This window comes from Fundulus heteroclitus, chromosome 18 (genome assembly GCF_011125445.2).
Source record: "Fundulus heteroclitus isolate FHET01 chromosome 18, MU-UCD_Fhet_4.1, whole genome shotgun sequence".
NCBI classification, from domain to species: Eukaryota; Metazoa; Chordata; class Actinopteri; order Cyprinodontiformes; family Fundulidae; genus Fundulus; species Fundulus heteroclitus.
In genome coordinates this window covers 20,236,460-20,260,854 of record NC_046378.1, presented here as the reverse complement: position 1 = coordinate 20,260,854, position 24,395 = coordinate 20,236,460, and the positions used below count along the sequence as shown (strand labels likewise).

General features: G+C 38.0%; 1 protein-coding gene across 3 annotated transcripts in view; it reads right to left on the bottom strand.

Moving 5' to 3' along the window:
- Positions 1-24,184, bottom strand: part of drd2a (dopamine receptor D2a) — a 92,720-nt gene extending 68,536 nt beyond the window's left edge. For 2 of the 3 annotated variants that reach the window (XM_036149929.1, XM_021319250.2), the window contains exon 1: positions 23,775-24,184. Coding sequence is in view for 1 of the 3 variants with exons in the window: in XM_036149928.1 (XP_036005821.1) it covers positions 6,056-6,059 (4 nt within the window). In the remaining 2 variants the exon portion in view is untranslated. Of the gene's footprint in view, positions 1-6,055; positions 6,096-23,774 lie in introns of those variants that run through there. The other variant, XM_036149928.1, reaches the window with a different exon arrangement.
- Positions 24,185-24,395: the final 211 nt, after the last annotated feature.

The window sequence follows — 24,395 nt, the reverse complement described above, 5'->3', positions numbered from 1 at the left end:
GAGTCTGACTGCTCTTTCTACTCATAATCCCGCTCTCACATCTAGCTGCATATTCTTTTTCCCCAGTTGACCCCAGCACAGATCTAGGGAGCATTATTAGGCTATACTGAACAGCAAGTCTTCTCTCTGCAGAGCACAGAGCTACCACACTTGAGCTTTCATAAAACGAGAGGCATTTGAAAAATGCATTCATAAAGTAGAGCATGTCTGTTTTATGCATGATCGCGACACGTCTTGTGATTACTGAAAAGTTTGAAAACTGCGCTCTATCAACACTGTTGTTACAATATAAGAGTATTATCTGATATGGCTCTCAAGTTATTGTGCGAGATTATAACCATAAATTACTTTAATAAAATTATGAGGGCACCTGAAAAACAATTACAAGGTGCAATTACTCAGTTACAGTGGAGCAAAACAAGTTTTAATTTACCCAGCAATTATAACTATCTATTATCTAATTGGATCGTCCTTAATCACGTCCTATCCTCTCTTTAAAAAAAATGATTAGTTTTATTTTTTACTGTATCAGTACTAATTAACCTTGGTGTCTATTTTACCAAAAAAAAAATGCACTCATCATTATTGTTGTACAATTTTCACACTTGTGTTTATAGAAATAAGATTATTTTCAAGAATTGTATATAATCTCTTCATTGATCAAATTACCAGGTAAAGTACTGTCAGATACAGTACATTTAAAGGAGCTGTGAACTGGTTAAATCCAGAGAAAAACAATTATTCATGTCTTTTGTTGCTCCAGAGTACAGATGACGCTCCTGTGTCAGTGATGCACTGACAGTTTATTAAACCAAGTTACAATAAAACCCATTCAATCAACAGGTTGGCCTTCAGGTATGGTATGAAATTATTCTCTTTATAGCCTTATTTGGGGAGTAATTTCACATGAAATTGTATAATTATTCCTCCGTCCATCCATTATCTACACTGGCAGTCATTGGGCGAGAGGTGGGGTTCACCCAGGACAGGTTGCCAGTCTGTATAATTACTGTATTTATAAATGTAATTTGTTTTTATAAGAATTGACATTAATAGCCTTAATAGTTTTAGGTTGACTGTAATATTTTAATTTTACAAACTTGTTTCTTGTGATTGGAAGTAATATTAACATTTCCACAGTTGTGAACCAAATAGAGAACCTGCGGAGGGATCTAGAGATGAATGTGGTGGCAAGGAGGCCTTGCAACCATGGAGACATGGTGTTCATCACCCATGAAACTTCAAAATACCAGCGAAAACACACTGGTGTAGATTGTCAGTAATCCAGAACATGGGGATTTCTAACAGGCCATTACAGAGCTGAAGTACACCCTAGCTAATATTGTTAATATTATTTGGTCATTAATGTTTGATTTTACCCTGTGACAGCATGACATCCTTCATCCTTTTCACTTTTTCCATCAGCCAGAGTCTTCTCAGCAGATACGTGAGAATGACTGATTTTAGTCAAAGTCAATGACTTTCTTATGAATACCCTCTCTCACAGAAATGGTAGTGTGTTCTTAGAAAACGAGACAAAAATCAATGCGAATGTGAAAGTGTGAAGCCCCTGTCTACAGGCTGGCTGTGTAGGTGGTGGCTGCTATGACTTTTACAGGGTTGAAAATAAACCTGCTCATTCAGTGTACCAATTACTGTGTTATTATCCTGCCGCTGCAATTATGGCTGCTTTTTCTCTGCACTCATCATCATGAAGGTGTCGTGTCCCCTCCCCCCCAGTAAAATCCATAAAGGTGCATTTAGTTTTAAATAGAAAATGAAGAACTGTTAATTATATTTCCAAAGTGGTGATTTCTACATATATAAAAAGGGACATGCAACAACCACAGATTTAGTTGACTGTTCTCGAGATGAATAAGAAAAAAAAAAACACAATGATTGAAAAATGTTCAAACCTGAATTGTTTTATCACCCTAAGAAGAAACAAATATGGGGTATCTTGATTTTGGATTTGGGAATTATGTTTTCCCTTTGCTGTATGTCAAATAAAACTTCACCTGTATTCACAGAGAAGTATAAAATGAGCCCCGACCAGATTTTATTTAAAATAAACTCCACGATGAATTGGAGAAATAACAGCAATCTCTTTGGGCCCGTACAAATGACAGTTTGAAGAAGGGCTGGAGAAGCGACTTTAGTGCGATGCTTGATATAACTCAGGCAGAATGACAGGTTTGCAGTTGATCTAATGCTGGTGTGTCTGTGAGCCGGCAGCGAAGGAAGTCTCAGTGTATGTCTGAGTGACAAAGAAAGTGGTAAAGGTTTGTGTCAAAGTTATTACAAATGCACTAATAAGGCCAAAATCATTCATACCCCCACCAGGTCAAAGCAAAAAAAAAACAAAAAAAAAAAACATTTCCATTCAACCTAGAAGTTTCTCTCAAATGCAATTAAACAAAGTAAAAGTTTTATGTTTTCCCTGATTTTTTTTGTTGTTGTTGAGGATTTAGCTTGATGATGAGCACCTCCTTTCTTTCACCCTAATCTTTACCTCATTTTAGAAAATGCTTATGATGTTCAAGTTTGGATGTTAAAAAAATAATCCTATTACTTCCACTCAAAACAAACTTGAAAATTAAAAGAGGAATATAAATGGTAAATGACCTGCATTTCTGTAACACTTTATCTAGTCTGTGGACCACAAAGCACTTGTAAGTCTAAAACTAACAGGGGTATAAAGGAATTTGGGCCTAACTGTGTGTGTGTGCAAAATGCACCAACAGCCAGTCAGATAATCATTTTACACTTGTGGACAGCAGCTTGTATATGAATATTTGTACTCATCTAAATAATCAAGAAAAGGGTTTCTCAGGAAAGAGTTTGTCTCTGGTTAATATTGTGCAAGCAGCAGTTGCTCTACAATGAAAGCACTGATCATTGCAGGACTTGAACTGCTTGCTTTGTTTCTGTGTCAGAGACCAGAGGTCATCTATGCAGAAAATTATCCTTGTGCATTTCCAGAAGGTCCAACTCCCAGTTATGCAGAAACTTTAGTCATACAGGCTTCCATGTTCAATATTTGACTGCTGGACTTGACAAGAGTCGCGGGATACAGTATATACAGTCACTATCATTTAATTTAATAAATTTTTAATTTATTGATTAATGGGCCTTGTTTTAGATGGCCTAGCTCAGAGTATTTTATTTTTAAAATTCCTAAAATCAGGTTGTACCATAATTTTTTACTGTAGGATGTGGGTCACATTTACATTAGAAATATCTAACTTTAGTGCAAGAATGCTAAATATGTTTTTTTTTTCAAACTCTTCAACAGATTCAAGTGAAATGTGTGCCGTTTGAGAAACTGCACAAGCAAGCCTAGCAAGAGTACAGAATATACTGTGGATCTCCACAAAGCTCTATTTCCCAGCTCCCATGAGCTGGACTCCTTAGAAACGTTTCCCTCATAGAAAAAAAAAAAATCCACGATAGCAAACAATGCTTTACTGAATCAATTTTTTGTTATTTTGATTTTTTTTTCTTTTACAAGAGGGATCCCACTGAAGCTAAAAACCTCTTTTTCATGGGAATGTGGCCAAGACAGGCAGTAGTAGTGCAATCAGTGCAATTCACACACACAAACAAACACATAATTCTTTAAAATACAAAGTGAAAACTGGGCCTTTACCTCCACAATCTACCATTTAAGTTCAAGCCTTCCGATGGCCTAACCCTGACCCTGACCTTTACCAGTATATACCTAACCCTGACCTAAACCTTATTGACACCTTAGTGCTAAACCGATCCCCTAATCCAGAAAAAACAAAACAGCCTCCTAACTAACTAAAAAAAACAAAAAACAAAACAAAAAAAAAAACACATTACAATCCTTTTGTTTTAACTGCCAGCATATCAACAACTTTAAAAGCCTGCTGCGGTTGCTGAGCAAACAACTGTTGCCCCTGGAGCCAGTGGTAGAATAATAAAAAACAAACACACTAATGCAATTTGAAATTTGAAGCTTACTCCAGTGTTTTGTCCCCTTAAATCGAGGGCAATATGAAGGCTGGGCTTCAAAATTAAGGTGAAATTGGAAGCAGCAGTGAAAAAGCATGAGCTTACTGAGTCTCTGCTTTCTTCTTTTAAATGCTAAATTGAATGTGGGTCTTGTTACCAACTATCTAGTGTTGATTTCCCCAGCTGGTGTTTTTAACTGATTTAGGAATGCAGTTTGTGACTTTTTCTTTGCAAATTGCTGCATGTTGAATATAACCTGCAGGCATTTAAACATCTTAATAATGAACTACAACACTGAGTGGTTTTTGACAAAGGATTCAGATCAGATTTTATGAAAAATCTCTTCATATCTTCTGGCAGTTTCTGCAGAGAAAGCTGAAAGCAGCATGGTGGCATGATTTTGTTTGTGATATAACTTTTTACAAAACTTTCAACCTAAAAACGCAGTTTTTTTTTACAGACCAAGCAAAGCACTCCCATGCATCTTTAAAGAGCCCTCTATGTGAGATTAGATGAAACTTGAAAATTGAGACAGGACAAACTTTTGCTTTTGTTATGCAGAAAAAAAAAATCACAGTATTTACCTTTAAAGGTCAGAATTTGGTGACTGCTGTGTTTTTTTTTTTTTTTTTTTGTCCCCACGTGACTGTGTATGTATTGTTCAGGCTGCTGCTCACACAGACATTTATCACTATGGGGACCTGCTATTGATAATGCATGCCTCGCCTCTCACTTAAACTTCATTTGTTTCTCTTTGCTTTAAATGAGAAACATTAAACATAATCTGAAGGCTGGTGCCTTAAACATTTAAACCTCACCTAGTTTATGTTCTTACGTGAGAGAGTGTGAGGCAGAGAGGGAGTGAGAAAAAGAGACAAAAAGAAAAAAAGAAGTTGCAGCTTAATACTTCCTGCCACAACTACCTTTTTTCTCACACAGTTTTCTACAGCTGAAATGACAGCACAGATCTTTTTGTTTCTTTCACTTATGTAAAAGAAGCTTTTGTCTGCCAATGTCTTTCAACAGAACAAGGCTTTTTTTAATAGGAACACTAACCTCATAGGTTTTCAAGCTGGAAACTGAACTTTGAACTAGTCCTTGATAATGGAAAACCTGTGACACACGTTTGTTACAAGATTTTAATATACTCAATAATTTAATGAAATTGAATACAGCCTTAAATTTTTAACAAAACAATGTTTTTTTTTACCTAACTTTGTAACTTATGTGCTAAATTTTACATGATCCTTAGGTATTTAGGTTTTGGGTTTTTTATGTTCCTGATTTTTCCTTGATGTTTATGTTCTGTAGTTGTTGCCACTTACAGTTCATCTGTTTGTCGATCGGGTTCTCATTGCATTATTGTGTTCATTTTGTATTATCTGTTTGACTACTTCGCTGTGTTTCCCTTTGCTCAGCTCCTGTTAATTTCTCTCCTCCCCTCAGCTTCTCTGTCTTCATCAGTATCAGCTGTTTCTCATCTCCACCAGTTTCTGCCATGCCTTTCTCCACACTTTCCTCTGCATATAACCTCCCTGGCTTCACTCTTCATCGCTAGTTTATTTCGTTGTTCTGCCTTCTGGTTCGTTTATCTGCTCTGTTCTCCATTTGCGCTCCTTGTGCCTGTGTTAAGTTGTTTTTTGATTTGAATATTAAAGTCCTGTGTCCGCCATTCTGTCTGTATTTGAATCCTCCATAAAACCCACACACAATGACAGAACTGCAGAAAATGCCAAGGGTTTTCAAATTTTTAGAACTGCTCTTCATTATATATAAAAGAACATAGCATTTTGAGAATTATCTATAGTTTGATTCATATTTTATCTAGCCTTTACATTAGACTTTGCATATAATGTAAACTTTTCACACATACAATAGAACTGTCACTTTGGAATGCTGACAGAAAATAATGAAAACAGATAGAATTAAATTGCGACCATCCACAACCCACATGAAGACAAAAGGTGGAAGAACATAAAAGTCTAACTTTAAGCTCTAATCAAGGCCAAAATAAGACTTAATTCTAACAATTACAATAAAAACCAGCCCATTAGGATAAAAATAGTAGGATATCCACCCATTTGAAGGAGAGGACAGGGAGTTGGTAACAAGCCTCCATCGACCTCATTAGGTTCTAGCGAATCTCCAACCAAACAACTAGCTTTGTCTCTCGTGCATAGGACCTAAACAAACAGGCAGACACACACACAGAGCGAGAAAGAGAGAGAGAGAAACCCCTTGCCAGTTTTCCATTGCATGCTGTGATCCACAAAGACATACAAGCAATCACTGGATACAGGTGTGTGGAAAAAGTAAATCAGCATGCACAGAGGCTGTCCCTCTGCTATATCCTCGATACTCAGCAGAGCCCCATAAGCCTCTAATAAATCAGCCGCTTCTTTGGCTCTCACACTATCTGTTTTGCAGCTGCTGTCTTGTGTATAGAATAAGTAAATAAAAGTGGGTTTTTAGCTTTTTTATCTGTGTATCAACTTCATTCACAGTCAAATCAGGCAGTTTATAATCCTGCGAGAATCCCAATAGTAACTTTGCCTGATCGTGGCGGGATCAGAGGTATGGAGGAAAATAGTTTGCAATTAGCATAAGTAAATGTCAGAAAAAGAGGAGATGTGCAGGAATTAAGCTGCACACTTCTCCTTGTATTTGAATATGATTCAGTAATTATCAGTATAAGGCAAGGCAAGGCAAGGGAAATTTATTTATATAGCACAATTCAGTACAGGGACAATGCAAAGTGCTTTACATGATTAAAATATAGCAAATTAAAACAGAATAAAAGCAAGTAGGAATAAAATGTAGATAGAAATTAGAACAAAGAAGTGGTGATTCAGTTAACTAGAACAGTTGAAGGCAATCCTAAACAAATGTGTTTTTAATCTTGATTTAAAGGAACTCAGGCTTTCCGCACCTTTACAATTTTCTGGAAGTTTGTTCCAGATAAGCGGAGTATAGGAACTAAATGATGCTTCTCCTTGTTTAGTTCTGGTTCTAGGTATGCAGAGTAGACTGGAGCCAGAAGACCTGAGTGGTCTGGATGGTTGATACACTGATAACAAGTCTGTGATGTATTTAGGTGCTAAGCCATTCAGGGATTTATAGACTAACAGAAGTATTTTAAAGTCTATTCTCTGAGATATAGGGAGCCAGTGTAAGGACTTTAGAACTGGGGTGATGTTCTCTACTTTCTTAGTCTTAGTGAGGATGCGGGCAGCAGCGTTCTGGATCCGCTGCAGCTGTCTGATCCACTTTTTAGGCAGACCTGTGAAAACACCGTTGCAGTAATCTATTCGACTAAAAATAAACCATGGATTAGTTTTTCCAGATCCTGCTGAGACATCAGTCCTTTAATCCTAGAAATGTTCTTCAGGTGATAAAAAGCCGAACTTGTAATTGTCTTTAGATGCTTTTGGAGGTTCAGGTCTGAGTATAAGTACAAAAATCTTGTTTTTATGCAGAATGAAGTCAGATTTTGTGGTTTGAAATATAAATGTGTCTTTACTGAACTGTGTTACTGCCAATTGTCAACATATTGTCAAATAGCACGTTAGAAAATTATATTTGCTTCAATAAATCAATTCAAAAGCACACATATACACTCAATTGTGACTTTATTTGGTATAGCTGTTCAATTGCTTGTTAACGCAAACAGTGAATCAGCCAATAACAAGACTGCAATTCAGTGCATCTAAATGTGGTGAAGAAGACTTCTGAAGTTATAAAGAAGCATCAAGATGAGGGAGAAAAGAGATTTAAGTGACTTTGAATGCACCATGTTTGTTGGTGCCAAAAGGGCTGATCTGATTATTTCAGAAACTGCTGCATTTAGTTTTTATGTTCCATTAATCAGGAACAAAGTCCCAGATGACTGTAAAAGTGCTGAAACCCTGAGTTCCTACAAATCAAGGTTAAAAACCTATTTATTTAGAATTCACTTTAAATGTTAATGTTGAAGTTTGTAGTCCAACTTGTCTTATACTGTATTTGATGTGCTGCTACTGTTCTAATGCTATGTTCTTGCCTCTGTAATATTTTCCCTCTGTCTCTGTAATGCTTTTCTTTCCTCTGCAATGTTTTTTGTTCAGTACTTTGAATCGTCTTGTTACTGAAAAGTGCTTTATAAATAAACTTGCCTTGCCTTGCTGCTCCACTGGACTGGTATGTGAACAGCAACACTACATAAAGGAAATTGACCAGACTGGTTCAAGATGACAGAAAGGTAACAGTAGCCCAAATCACCCCTCCTTACCAAGGGAGTATTCCAAATGTCATCTCTCAATGCACAACAAGTCAAACCTTGAAGCAGATAGGCTACATCAGTAGAAGAGTATACCGCTGTGCCTTTTATGTTTGCAAAAACCAGAGCACTGTTTTTTGCTACCATTTGCATGAGTTTCCTAAATTTGATGACAGATTAGACAAATCCTGCCTGGTCTTACACTGCAAAAAGGAAACTAAAAGTAAGTAAAATTTTCTTAAAATTTGTATATTTTTCCTTGATTTGAACAGCTACATAAGAGTATTTGCCAATGGACTGAGAATTTCTACCCCTAAAATAAGATTATAGACATCCTGCACTTGAAATAAGATGATAGAGATGAATTGTTGTTATTTTAAGTGCAAAAATCTTATTCCATTGGCAAATAGTCTGATTTACCAGCTCAAATCAATGAAAAATACACTAATTTCAAGAGGATTTTACCTACTTTTAGTTCACTTGTAGTGTATAACTTTTTTAGGGTAGAGTCAGAATTTGGCGCAAACAACATAAAGCTTTCTTTTGTGGCAGACAAATAAAGACTCAGTCTGAGGAAGCATGGATCCATCCTGCCTTGTCTCTGTTTCAGGCTTGTTGTGGTGGAGTAATGGGTTGGGGGATATTTTCTAGGCATAGGCTACTTTGTTCCCCTTAGTACCTGTTATGAATCCCAAACGTTGATATTCAAAAAAGGCAACTGCTACCAGTGTTTTCTCTTATTTGGTAGGTGTCCTTCATTTAAAAACATTTCGGGTTCCTGACTGGGTAATACAATAAAGGCAGTTGCTGAGGTTTCAAGGTGAATTAGTTTAACTCCCTCCTTGAGTCACACCGTAGGTACCAATAGGGGACAAAGGGGGTATCCTCTGTCAAGGATGTCAGAAAAAAAGGGAGACAGCCTGGGAATTATGGGAAAAGCTATCCTCCTAAATAAAAAGACACAGAGGTTCCCTTGCAAAAGTTATGATGATTCTGGCTCCATTCTAAAAAGGTTCCCCCATCCCACATCACTTATCAAATATTATTTCCATATATCCTGGGGTCTAAGCCTTGGAGAAGCCTTTTATTTTTCTTTTATTGAAAGCCACCCCCTCTAGTAAGCTTGATTGGGGTTAATACCCAGCTAGCATATGTAGAATCTCTGGAATAGGATAAGTGGGTGTCAACTGCTGGGGCCTTCAGATTTAGCTGATTAATGATTAGAGCTCACTAGTTAAATTTGACAAGGAATATACTGAGATCAAATAGGGTCAAACACAGCAAGGTTGATTTAACAGTACCAAATGAGCACAGTTTCCATCCAGTAGCCTACCAGAGTTTTGTTTCCATTGTTGGGCAAGTTACTGAAAAAAGTAATCTGATATCAAAATACATTGTTACTAGGCAAAGTATAGATTTTTAGGATCTAAAATGACAATGAATTAGGATGCCTTTCCTGTTATTGGAACTATGAATACTACCAAGTTCAATTATCAAATATAAAATGCACAATAAGTAATTAACTAAATAGCTGAAAATATTGTACACATATCAATACCATTTTAGTGTATTTGGTGGGGCAAGTTAGTCAAGATTCAAGAAACCTATCAGCAATATATGTATGTAGATATTATTATTATTATCATTATTATTTTATTATTATTATTATGCTCAATGTTCATAATAAAAGAACAATAAAACAACCTAGATGTTTTAGAACTTCAATATTATAGCACACTGCTGGCTATAAAGTGGGTATAGCGATACAAAAAAAATGCTTTTCAAGCAATATAACAAAATACAATACACTTTGTAGTAAAATTAAACGGTTCACTCCATTCCAGACAGCAGCCAGGTACAGTGCATTTTGTGTATGAAAAAACATAACAGCACACTGCTGAAGAAGTAAAGTGGAAAACTAAGGCACCCAGTTGTAAACATAACTTAAAACAAACAAAAATACATTGCGCTACTTCTGACCATTCATTAAAAACCCAAACAACACACCATATTAACTACTAACTCTCCGTTTGCTTTTTTATCTATCCATGGGTGCACTTTTTTGCCTTTGACTTGAGCGAACATAAAATAGTGCCTAAACTTCTATCTTCGAATTTTCAAGGTTCTCCTGCATCGCTGGGTTACGTCTCTTGCTTTTGGTCTACTAGGTTTAATGCATGGTCTTCAGCCTGTTCAGCCAATCAATGTCACGTAAGCCTCTTACCCCCCCCCCCCCCCCCCTCCCCCTCTCCACCGTCTGCAAGGCACCCGTGCACCAGATTAAAACTATCTCCTGGAGCAAAGACCTTGCTGTCCAGAAACAATGCTTTAATTGATTTACTTGTAGTAATGTGCCTCGTTATATTATAAGTACCCAGATTCTACCATGCCGGGACAATAAAGGAATTTTTATCATCTCTTATCTTAAGTAACGTAATGGCGTAACAGAAATGAGAGAAGTAATTATTTAGATTACTCCATTACTGAAAAGTTAACGCTGTTACTAACACCAAACACTGGTTGTTTCTGACCATGTCCATCCCTTTATGACCACAGTTTAACCATTTTCTGAACTAAACTCATCTCAAACTGGTTTCTTGAACATGACAGAGATAACTGTGCTCCAGTGACCTCCACAGTCACCAGTTCCCAATTCAATTGAGCTCCTATGGGATGTGCTGGACCCAGATATATCCATCATCGATGTGCAGGCTGAAGTTCCTTCTTTGCTCGTACACCTTTTTCTGCTACAGATTTTCAATCCACTTAAATGCCCATTAGGATTCCTGGATACAGCACTCTGTAAACAGCTTTCTATAGCAATAAACTTTTGTGGCTTATGGAGGGTGTAAGTGACTATCTGCTAGACAACTGTCAAGCCAACAGTCTTTCTATGATTGTGTAGGGCATAGCATGAGCATAAAATAACCTTTCCTTCTTAAATGTTTTTATCAGTCACATGTAAAATTGCAACTCAAAGCAATAATCATTAAAATCATTAAAACTAGCTGAAACAACATCCTGGAAAACACAATTCGTTGCATAATAAATCTATACACTCACTGCAATATTTAAAATTTCATTACTGAATCACTGAAGTAAATTTCTTACGTATTAAAATTTTCAACATATTAAATTTTTTTGCTGCTTCTAAGTTTTATCAGCTGGGAATACCTGTGATAATATTGTTTAAATTGTGGAAGTATGAGGAATCACTACAACAAAAACATTATTTACAGATAGATTGGTTGTTGTTGTTTTTTTTAAGGCTAACTGCATGGGAAGCAGTTTCCCTGAAGTTTCATAGTAGAGCTTGAGATGCAAAAAGTGTTAGTTGAGCAATCTTAACACTCATAAGAAATGGCAGACCTGGAGGACAGCGCAATGACTACTATCGTAGCAGCAGAAGGAGTAGGCCCTTAGAACCAAATTATGAAGGAAGGGTTTACCACAGCAGACATTGCCCAAGGTGTGGGTGATGCAAAGAGGCCCCTGAGACTTTTCCCAGTGCACTGTAGTAAGGTGTAAGATGAACACAGGCAGTGCGCTCTGACAGGCATACCCAAATGGCTCAGATAGTGTGCAGCGATATGAGGGCCAAGTATGGGTTGGAAGTCCCCAGGTCCCAATAGAACCACATCACAAATTGGCTGAGAACAACAGAGCTTCAAATCCTGGGAGAGTTCATTTTCCAGAGTGACAAGTAGCTAAAGGCAAACAAGGCAGACACAATGATGGTTGACAAGGAGCAGAAGAGGGCAGGTTTGACACATGTGGCAATCCAAGCTTACAGCAACATCAGGATGAAAGAGAAGAAAATCAAGACACAAAAGTGGACGACGTAACAACCAGAATCTAGATGTGAAATCTAGGGACTATTTTTTCTTTGAATGCTCATTTTCTGCTCATTTTGATGATGATGGCCTTAAATCTAATGGGAATTAAATGAAAATCTCAATTGTTCTCATAACAATTGGGTATTACATAAAACCAAATAAAAAGTTTTAATACAGAAATGTTGTCTGACTGAAAAGCAATCCATGTATTCAGTGCTAGAGGCTCCTCTGCATGAATTATACCATGCAACATTGCATGGAGATAATCAGCACGTGGAACCTCAGGCTGTTTTGATGGCAACCTTCTTCTCATGAAGTGGTATGCAAATTACTGGCAGATGACAATGTGACTTTAGACAAAAAAAAACAAAAAAAAAAAACAGTTTCCCAACTCCAGCTTTTGAGATGGGTCCTCAAAGAACTGCTGACAGTCGAGAATTTACTCTGGATCTCAAACAGCTTCAATTCTGGACTGCACAATTTGAGAAAAACGTGTAATTTCAGTACTTTAGCTGAATACTGCACTGACAAGTCCCTTTAATCACTTTATTTAAAAATTTCTACTTTGGACCACTGAGAACAGTCCAGGTCTTTAGCCCATATAAGACATTTGTGACCTTGCCTCTAGTTCAGGTGTAGCTTAATAAGAGGAATATAACAGCTGTAGCCCATGTCCTGGATTAGCCTGTGTGTGGCGACTTTTGAAACAGGGATTTCAGCTGCAGTTAATGCTTTGTGAATCTCCAAACTTTTGAATGGGCTTAGCTCCACAATCCTCTGAAGACTGCAGTTATCCTTGTTTCTTGAGCATCTTTTTTCTACAAGACTTTCTTTCATACAGTGTCTTTCAATATGCTTTAATGCAACCACCAGCTTTGTTAGCACTTAGCTTTTATGGTTTACCCTCCTTGTGGAGGGTGTCAAAGACTATCAAATCTGCAGTGCCCCTTTTAATTAAATTACAGAAATAAATTATTTTTTTGATGACATCATATTGAGATGTAGCTGTATTTCTTATTTAATCACTGTAAAATTATATTTATGGATCAAATAAACAGTGTGCTAAAACAGTCATGTTTGCCTCTCTATTTTTCCATCTCTACCACACCAAGTGTGAAAACATTATGTCTTGTGTCTGCATGTTATGTGTAATCTATTTGCATTCTGAGCCAGTGTCTCAACAAAACCTCATTATGGTGACACTTAATGACAGTAAAGATTCTTATTTCTTAATGTAAACACTCTTCAGGTTGCAAGTCTGAGATTTCTCTGAGAATTTGGTGTGCCATTATCTGCAAAGACTCTGGAAATAACCGTTTTAGGGATGCAACTACACTTAGCAAACTAAAAATTGACCTGTCAATCTTTCTAACAAAACAACACACAAATTAACATGTATTATTCAACAAATGTATTATTCCGTATGTCTATATTTTTTGCAAGCTGTAATATTTATTTGAATTCATGCCATAATGTAACTGTTTGGAACAAACTATCAAGATGTTTGTTCATCTTCCTTAGAAGCCACCTGTTTTCCGTTGTTTTCTGCTCTCTCTCACTAATTCGATGAGCAACCATGAAATCTATATCAGACAGACAAAGCAGTACGTTTTGGCTGTGGCAAGCATGAAAGCAGAAGATTGGTTATTTTCCAAGAGATCAAATCTACCTATACAACCAGGACTGATCCACATGATAAAAATACATTGCATGTGTTTCTCCTGATTGTGATTGATTGTAGTCCTTTCAAAGGCTTGGCTATAGTCAGACATTAGTGAAGCAGACAGAGAAGGGGTTGATGAGACAATAATTTATGAAAGCTTGGACCAAAAGGTCATATAGGATCTTGCTTTATTCTTTAAACAAGGCAGTCACAGGCTATTAGGAAAAATGTCAAACAGCTACCACTGAAGGGCTGGTTTGTTCTTTATTTTTATTTGCCATTAGAAGAGTGGAGGACATTTTTCAATGTGATACATGTTTGGTTGTTGCTGCTCTGACATCTGAATCCAATTGAATCCTTTAGTGAGTTGCACCATCATGCAGGTACAATTCAAGCAGGATATTTGACCTCCCTACTTGGACGAATTAGTTTGCTTTGATTGGTTGGTTTCTTGGTGTGGGAATAACGTTTAAGTGTATACATTCATTTTTATAGCTCAGGTCAGGGCTTTCCAAAAGTGTTATGAGCCAACTTATTCAGTTTTGATGTATGTTGAGATCATTGTATGGTTTAAACACTTAATTGTGTCCAGATTTACACCATCTAGTTGGTTATGTTAGATGAAATTGAACATTTAGAAGTACCCCTTCTTGTTTATCTTTAACATACTATTGCTTGGGTAAATTACCAACGCAGCGAACTGCAGTGCATGCTGGAACTCATGGTCTTAAGCAGTGAAATGAACCATGTTATCAGCAAAAAGAAGAGATTCTGAGGTTTCCAAACCAGGTGGAGCACAGCACACACTGAGAACAGGCTCAATTTTATGCTGAGAATATGGACACAGCTCTGACTTTTGGTATACAAGAATTATATAGCCTTTATAAGCCACCCAGACACTCCATACTCCTGTAGCATCCCCATGAAATACCTCCAGGGACACAGCCTTCACAAAATGTGTGTAAACCAGAAAAGCATACTCCAGCTGAGAAATATGCTTCCACTGAGCAACCCCCCCCACACACACACACACACACATACACCACACCACCCCCCACAGCAATCCCCCACAGCAAAAAGAAAAAGCAATGTGGACCAGACCCAAATTGCTTCTCCTGTTTCTGAGGTTCGATTACTAGTCGGACTCTTCTCTCTACCACCCGAGAGCTTTTCTAGGGTGGAAAGCTTACTCTTTAGGTCCAGTTCCACTGGCTCATATTGGCCAGACACCACACAGCTCCGCTCACTTACGAGTGTTTCAGGAGATTTTTTTTTTTTTTCAGGGCCAGCCTGGGTTTCTCCAAGCCTGCTGAGGAGTAAGGCCAAACCGCGCTGACTCCAGAGGAGGTTTGAGTGAACACACCTCTTTTCAGTGAATGGCCGAGGGGTAAGAGAGTACATAAAAGCTGAAGAGTGACAACGTTATTATTAAGGACCACTATGAACAGAGTGGGTCAAACCGAAACATTGTCTGCCTTTCCCTGGCTGCAGGCCTGTCTTGTTTTAATAAGACGGGCCTGGTGAAGTAGCAGGATGCTTTCACAGAGTTGCCCCGCTGAAAGCAGCTTTAGCACAATCAAGCCTCATGCTCCATCTGCTGACAGACCAGCAAACAGCCTGTTAATAAGCACAAAATAAAACTGATCAAAATAATATCACTGTGGTTAAGAATCTTATGAGCTGTGAACGTGTTCTCCTCGCTCCCGCCATGGCTGAGGTGAAAGATCTTATATAAAACTGTAAAATGTAACTCTGTGAATGAAAACAGCCAGAGGGAGCAGCAGTGTGGTTTGGCATCTATAGCCATTATACGGAGCTCAGACACCGGTAAATTTTTGAAAAGGCTCCACCTTTCCACATCTGTACCTTTCTCAGCACACAGTTTCAAAGCAGACAGCTGTGAGGCTCTGCCTTATTTTATTATATGTGTGATCTAGATATTTTTCCTGCTGGATTCCTCCTTAACAATATTAAAGACAATCTTGCATATATAGTTATAGAAATAATATTATTTGGAATAGTTTCTTTTTTATCATTTACCATTTCTCGCAGATTTCTTTAAAATATCAATTTTGCAAACAGGGCGGGGGGTGGTTGCGTTTGGCTAAAGCAATTGCCTGGTCGGTGTTTCCCTCTTCCAGGCCTTTCTAGGCCAGTCAAAACATTAAACCGGACCAAGATAATCAGGGCGGGGAAGAGCCGAGCCGGGTGAGTGAAAACAGGCGAGCCTGTGGAACTGCCCCTTTTGTGTCCAAATGTTTCTATGGGTCATAAAACTTTCCCCTAAGGCTGCATGACTTTTGGATATTGGCACGGTTTCAGTTTCATAGCATGCATTAGCTTCTTTGGTTCCTGGACTGTTTGTTGCTGTTTGTTGTTAACATCGGCGGCTCTTCCAACAAGACAATGCTCCCAAAGAGAAAACTGATCATAGAATGGCTAACATTTAGCTTTTGGAAAACCCTGATCTTAACTATCCAGGAAATCAAATGCTTTTAAGTAAACTCACATATTGTGCAAAAAAAAAAAGAGATTAAGAATGACCCCAAAAGCTTCTTAATTGCTACATAAATTGTCTGATAAGGGAAACTCTGATAAAATTTTAACGTGGGGGAATAAGTATTTGAACAGTGTTGTGAAAGCATATTTGCTTCCTTATAGAATTTTTTTCTATTTGTGTGTTTTTTGGCACTATTTAATGAGTCTGACTATCCAACAAATTTTAATATCAGACTAAGGTGACCCAAGTTAACACAAAATCAGTATAAAATGATGATAGATTTAGGCTATCTGCAATAGCGTGGCCCAATGTGTACAAATAATTGCCTCCTAAATCTAAAACTAGGTTGACCCACCAATAAGAGCTGCCATCAAGCATTTGATATTTAGCTGAATTAAAACACTTCTTCAGAGTGATGTGAAAGACTTACTGCCAGAATGTTGGCAGCAGTTGCTGGAACCAGTGATTGTTTTTTGGGGATTATTTCTTTTTCACAAACATGCTTTTTCTAAATAAATAAAACCACCATTTGAAAACTGCATTTCTATTTACTCAGATGATCTTTGTCTGATATAAAAAACGTGTTTAAAGTAATAAGTGCAACAAAAAAGCAAGAAAAAAAATCTGTGTAGGGCCAACTGTTTCTTTGAGCCTGTATGTATAACTTTGACTTTGTGTGGAGTAGAAAAAAATCCGCAATAAATTCAAACCTGTGTATCTAATTTTTGTTTTTAAATGCATTCAAGTTTGTTGTATGGTCATTCCACTCCGGATGAACAAAGACTCAAAACTAACTTTAAATCCAAAAAGAATATGACATTCATGGTCATGAAGTAAACTAACACTTCTGCTGTTTGAGGAGCATTTTTTCACTGCAAAAACTATCTTGTGCTTTGTGTGTTGGGTAACCTCTGCTGGAATTCAAATGTTGTAGACCTGATGCTACCCTTTTTAAACTCTAATCAGATAGAGTCTTAAATGGTCAGTGTGTTCTTGTTTCCTGGTATTCAGCACAAACACACAACAGCAAGATAACAGGGAAGGTTTTTTTACTCTCCTGGGAATTCCTGTTGTTTCTATCTAGCTATGCTATTAATCCTCATTCCTTCATCTCTGTTTAATAGTCATCTCACTACTTCCACAACAATGTGGTCCTTCTTATCCACTCCGATTGTTCATTTAAATAACTCCCATGCCATGACCTCAAAGGAGTTTTTAGAACGTTATCCGTGGATTTATATGAAGCTCTTACATGTTTACAGCCAATTACACCATTTTGGACTGATGTCCATGACTGATGAGCACTGATGCTTTAACAGAAATACTTGACTGGAGCTCAAATGTCTTCCCACCTCTCAGGGGAAGATGAGGTGTATACCAGTGTTTACCTCAGCAGAGGATCATTATGATAGTCATGGGCAGGTTTATTGTGCTTATAGGCACCTTAAGTTTTAACTTGAAGTTCGAGTTACAAACATCAAGTTATTTTTCTCTGTTTACATAGTTTGGTAGTCTCTTTCAACACTGTGGTAAATATTTAAAAATAAGAGCAAAAAGCATATTTGCTGTATTACAAAAGCAGCACTAAACTTCCATAAGGTGGCAAAAAGTTGCACACCAAAGAGTACAAGATTAGATTAGAAAAACAAACAAACAGAATAGCTAACAGTGTTTTAAATTATGTCTCATGTAACATATTACAGTTTTTGTTTTTTTTAAATAGTCCTTGTGGATGCTATTCATAAAATATGTTTTACCTGTAATGTTTAGTAACTGTTTTTTATTTGTTTTTATCTATTTTTTTTTATTAAGTGTCCCCTAAAAAACAAGATTGCTAATCTCATTGGTGATTTTTCTGGTTAAATAAAGGTTTAATAAAATAAAAGCTAATCTTCCTCAGCATAAATCTGTGACATGAAACATTACAATCTCATAATAGATTTCCTTTTGGCTTTTTTGTCTAGCATTGACAGGTGCCATTGGATTGTGGAAGGAATGCACATGACAAACATACTACTTTCATGCAAAAAGACCCAGGTCAGGATTTGAACCTAGGACCTTTTTGCAGCAAGGCAATAGCAGTAGGAAATGCATCACTGTGTGGACCTCTAGCCAGTCCACTATCGAATTATTAGAAGAGTATGACAAAACTGCAAATCTATCTAAACACAGCTCCCCACCTAACATAGCCATCGTTGCAAGGAGAGCATTAATTAGTAAAGCAGCCCAGAAGACCATGGTAACTAAAAAGGAGCTGCAGAGATCCAGAGCTCAGGTGACAGGACAGCTGTTATCTGAGTACTGTAAATTGCACCTCAATGGAAGAGTGCCAATAAGAACCCTTTTGTTAAGAGTAAGGCAAAGAGAGTACTGTTTATGTTTATGAGAAAACATGCAGGAGACACAGCAAACATGACACAGAATAATCTCTGGTCGGATGAGATCAGTTTTTTGCTTTGTGGTCTACCACAAAAAGCTGTGCGTGGCAGAAAACTAACACTGTATATCACGGTGAACACACCATCTGCACAGTGAAATATGGTAGTGGTGCATTTTCTACTTAGGTGTTGCAGCGTCGAGGACATGCTATTATGGAATACTGATTCAGTTTTGCAGTACATGCCTTGCATAAGGTGACCAGATGTTCCAGATTTCCGGGAGACAATCCTCATTTTGAATGGCCTGTGCCAGGGTAAACCTTTCCCAGGACATGTCCCAAATTTGACCGTTTATTGAATGAGAATAAAATGTTGAATATAACAAAAGCTGTTATGGTAGCTGGTTACGCCGTTGTTGCAGACAGAGTAGGAGAATAAAAAGAATAGAGAATAAAGAATAGATGGGTGCTGTCTCATCTTTTTCACACTTTGTGAAAAGTTCACAAAATGTTAACTTTTAATGAACTCTCTGGATTAAATTTGCCTAATATGGTCACCTTAGCATTGCTCTTTTATTTTCTTTTGGCCCCTTCTGTTGCTTTCCCTGGACTTCCTTTAGCTGTTTTCACCGTCAAACTCCAAGGCTCATAAATGTAACTGGCATAGATGTATCAGCAGGATTGGCTATCATTAGAATAATTTGGCAGTGATGTGCAACAAAAATAACCATCTGACTGGAGCACAGTGTACTAAATAGTTAAACAGAATTTAAAGTATCCTCAATGCAGCTCATTTGCCTTGAGAAGTTTTAGTAATCAAGGTACTCAAAACATTTGAAGAATCATCCCATCTCTACAATTCAATGGTTATAATGGGTGGCACAATCAGTTATGAGACCTAAATCCAACTGAAAATCCGTGGGAAGGTCCATGTTAAAATTAATATTCAAAGATACTTTCCATACAGTCTGAATTATTTTAAGCTGATTTGCAAAATAAACAGGCCTCTTAAAATGCTTAATGTCATGTTGTGGCCTGTCCGTCTCCTTGCTGCTAAACTTATCCTGCACTGCTGCAATCATGGTCATATGATGCACCTGTGAGCCACTTCCTGTGGTGACTCGGTCAAGTTAATCCCCTGCACCTGTTCATCTGCCTACAGAAGCCAGACTTTAGCAGACAAGCAGTGACAGACGACTGAAAACCTTGAGCCAGTAGATGTCCAGCGTAATTGCCTGCCTGATTCCAAGTGTTGACCTCGACCATGTTTCTCCGGATGTTCCTGTCTTGCCAAACCCCTGTCGGACATCTACGCTGCCTTCTCTATTCTGGACACAACCTGGACTGATGTCACAACTACAAGCCTTGCATAGCTATACAGATATGTCTGCCTGTCTCTGTCCTCCCTGGTATGACACACACAACTCATTTCCGTCTTTGCCCACCTGCATGTGAGAAGCGAGCTCAAGAAGGAGGTGGAAGTTGTTTAACATCAGGTCCCACTGAGCTCAGTCTTCCCAGTCTGTTTAACAGAGCTGCTCATGGTTTGGTTCTGCTTGCCTCTATTTTTGCAACTGTAGTCTGGTTATAACAAAATTAACACGGATATATTCATAGGCATGCACACCTTACATCAACAACTTACCAATGTTTGTAGGTGCTTATTGGTACGCCATTTCAGCTTTTTTCTTCTTTTCTTTGTAGAGCCTTGGGCATGTTTTGAGAAGCAGCGATTTAAAGTATTTCTCTGTGATCCCTTCATAGTTTATTTCAAGGAAACATGATTATGTGACTGATAAAAGACATCTACCAGCAGGAAGTCGCTCAGAGTTATTTTGGTTTGATCAGAGGTTCTTAAGTCTCACGTCTCTAAAGTGTTGACTGGAGCAAACAGGGATCACAACCTCAGTAAGCGCAAACAGGGTGTTAAAATAATTCCTTAGAAAATATTAGAGAACTAAATTAAATTAGTCATGGCATTTTAAGATTTTTGTAATTATGTCCATAATACATCAAAATGCTTGACTTAAATAACATAAATACAACATAAATAACCTAATTTCATTTTATTCTATATTGGGTGCCGAAATCTGTGTCTCTTGGCTTTTGTAACCGAAACAAGTCAGCCTGCAACATCAATCTACAGAAAATGAAATCTGGGGTGTTGTCAAATATTTCATATTTGCAGTGTCATATAGCCCATGCTTCTCCGAGATACACACATAGCACAGCTAGAGGGATCTATTACAAAAACATTACTTCACATTTGTTTACAACTAGCATCTCACAATTTCTGACCATAAAACAACAATATTTACCATTTAAACACATGATCAGCCAGTCATGTTACTTGTAAGTTAATTACAACCAGCACATATTACTTACTTTTCCTAAACGTAATGTATCGAGACACCTACCGGTGTCTTTCTTTGATGTTTTAAAAATTTATGTGATGAGTTGAATGCAACAGAAGCATTAAAACTAGCTAGATAGATTTAGGGAGGAGAATATACAAGAATAGATCCATGACAACCTTGAAAATAAGGGTTACAGTTTTATGCATCATTGACTACGCATGTTGACCATGAGAAAAAATGCTACTTCACTAACACAATTAACCTACATATGCTAAGCATCTTGTGTGCTGAGACATTTTTTAGCTCAAGTGGTCAAAACAAAGTAGCGAGATGTCATGTTCCCAGTGACAGAATGAGCTTAAGCAGCTTTTTGTTAGATTTAAAAACAGCCAAAAACCGAGAGCACATATTTTATTTGCTCTGGCAGAATGCATCTGGCCCTCACTCTGTTCAAACGGATTCCCGCTTTGTGCCGGGCAGGCAATCATGGCGGTTTATCTCACACTTGAGGGGGGCTTGAAAAGATAACACTGTACATAGAAGCAGTGCAAAAGCACATAATTCTGCGGTCCATCGCACACTTTGTTACTCTGATTGGTTGCAGGTCTTTTCATTTGTGGCCAAAGGCATTTTTAGTTTGCAGTAGATTATATCATCCACTGGAAATTGAAAAGTTCAAAGCTAATTTTGAATTGTCTTCTGAGGCCAGGCATGATTTCTGGACTATTTTATCTTAGAAGGCTTGCATCTCTTAGCTTTAAAAGCTGTACATCCACTAGTGCAAACCTGACCCAATTTCTATCACACACAACTATTTATCCAGCCAATTCGGGATGTACATGAAGCTGTTCACATGTTCCCATTTAAATATTAAAGCTGTGTTAAAAAAGCACAACCCTTTGAGCAAGCACGTTTTTCCTGTCCCCTGTCCCCTTTAAATTTGTTGGCCACTTCTAGGAACAACTGCTCTCTGTTTTCTTCATTTGTAGATAATTGTTCTCACTGTGGTTTGACCGGAGTCCCAAAGCCTTCGAAATGACTTTCTAACCCATTCCAGTATCACAGAGGTCAGCGACTTTGTTTCGCATCTGTTCGTGAACTTCGTTTGATCAGGACATGATGTGTTGCTTTTTGAGATACTTTACTTTTCTTCATGCTGTCAGACAGTTTGTATTTATGTGAAATGTTGATCATACAGGTAATCATGCCTGACCTGAATTCAAACCAAGCAAGATGGTTAAATCACAGCGAATTTATAATTTAACAAGAGAGGTCCCTTTTTCCACATAGTGCCAAGTTGGCGAGGATGGCTTTTTTTCACTTAAGAGTTTAAATAATCATTTAAAAACTGCTTTTTAAATTGATTGGGTATCAAACTGTATGTAAAACAGAAGAAACATGCAATATATTACATTATATTACACAATTTAGATATCCTTTATTCATATACCTTCTTTTCTATTTAAGCATCGCCAGACCTGGAATGTGTATCCTCAATATAGAGAAGTATTTTTTTAACAACTTAAGCTGCAACGGAATTTCTACCCTTTTTATGCTTTATTGTAAGAGGACAATTCTTGAAAGCATTCATGTCTTGACAAGCACTGCATCAGGCGGCTCTGGTGAAGCTGTTTTGCTCACAAAGGAGAGTAACAGATAAGAGACAGGAGTGTGTAGAATTCAATATTTGTCTGGGCGCTGTCACCGGATAAACACTGAACACACACACACACACACACACACACACACACACACACACACACACACACACACACACACACACACACACACACACACACACACACACACACACACATAGGGAGCCAGTCTCAGCTAATTCCCTGGTATTTACCTGAAAATGCTGTCACTGAGATTAGAAGATGAATTCCCTGTTTTCAGGAAGCATTTACATCCTTGTGCCAATTTATAGGGAAAAGAAGTCTTGACAGCATTTTTTTTTCTGCACCAGTTCCCCAAAACTGGTTCTATTACCAACAAAACGTGCAGACCTTAATACTGGGTACTTAGGTTTAAGAGCAAATGCTGATCAAATGACAAAGTAGGCTACAGTCCAGTATTGAGGGTGTTTAGTCCATGCTTCATAGAGGGTGTAAAAAGTATTAAACATAATTGTTATTTTTGCTATTAAGAGCAGAAGCTGGATTTAAATCAGTCATGACATATTTTCATTCAATTCAAAATACACTAATGAAAATGCTAATTTGCAAACTTAACTATATCAGTTTGAAAGCGCTCACAAGTTGATCAGGGGAGCTGCAGGAAAAACTATCCAGCTTTTTTCTCCTCATTTACGTAGCCTCTTGACTCCAGCTTGTTAAAATCTGCCCTTGGCTCAGAGTGGCCACCGGGGGGGAAGGTTGCGCAGTCGGAGCAGCGCCCACCTGCCCACCGCGGAGTCCTTCTGTCTCTGCGGTGCTAAGGACCCGCTACCTCCGTAATAAGAGTCCCGCGCTGATTACCAGCTGGGGAGAAGCAGATTTAGCACTGGGTGGGGAGGTTAAAAAAAAATCAATTTGAACGCTCAAGTTCTGAATCACTACAGAAATCGACCGAGTGTTGCCCTTTCTGCAAGTTGAAATCGCATCCAGCAAGGATGTATAATGGAAACAGCACTTTTATACAAACGCACCTGAACCGTCAGTGCGCTCTCTCATTCACAGAAAACGGAATGTTCCAAGAAAGACTGAAGGCTGTTCAAAGTAATAGCCTATACAATAAACCTATATTTTCAAGTTGTGTAGTAATACAAACACAAGAGCACAAGAAAAAGCAGGAAAACTGTCTTACCTTCACGCCATAAGTTTGACTGAATCCTTCCTAAAGGCAACGACAAATAAATCCAAAGGAGTCCGGTTAACTCCCCCTGTGTCCTCTATCAGCTTTGCACATTTTTACTCTTAACTTAAATTACCCAGATTGGCAGCGCATCAATACGGGCGCGATGCATTTAGTTCAAGCTGATCCGAAAAGGTGCCAAAATGCACTGCTGACAAATAACAGAAAATGCTGGCAAATATGATGTTATTGGTCTGTTTCTCAGTTCCTTAAATCTAATAGTGGATGCAGATTGGTTTTCTTCAATCTCTTGAAAAAGTAGAGCAGACGCTGAAAGAGTGAGCGCGACGCGTGACTGTCCAAGAGCTTTACGCACGCAGCGGAGTTACCTTCGGTACTGATGGAGGCAGGAGACGCGGGGACTGTAAAGAAGTGTGGATTTGAGGCGGGGTTACATCTGTTTAATCCACAGCGGGGAGTCATGCTTCTGTGAATGTCACCGTCATGGGAGGCTCCTTAATCCATACCGTTTGCTCCAGACTCTCCCTGCTGCACTATCTTTACCATTTTAGAAAAAAAGACAGGCGTGTACTATAAATATTTCTTTTTTGTGATATAATGATTCTTAAACAC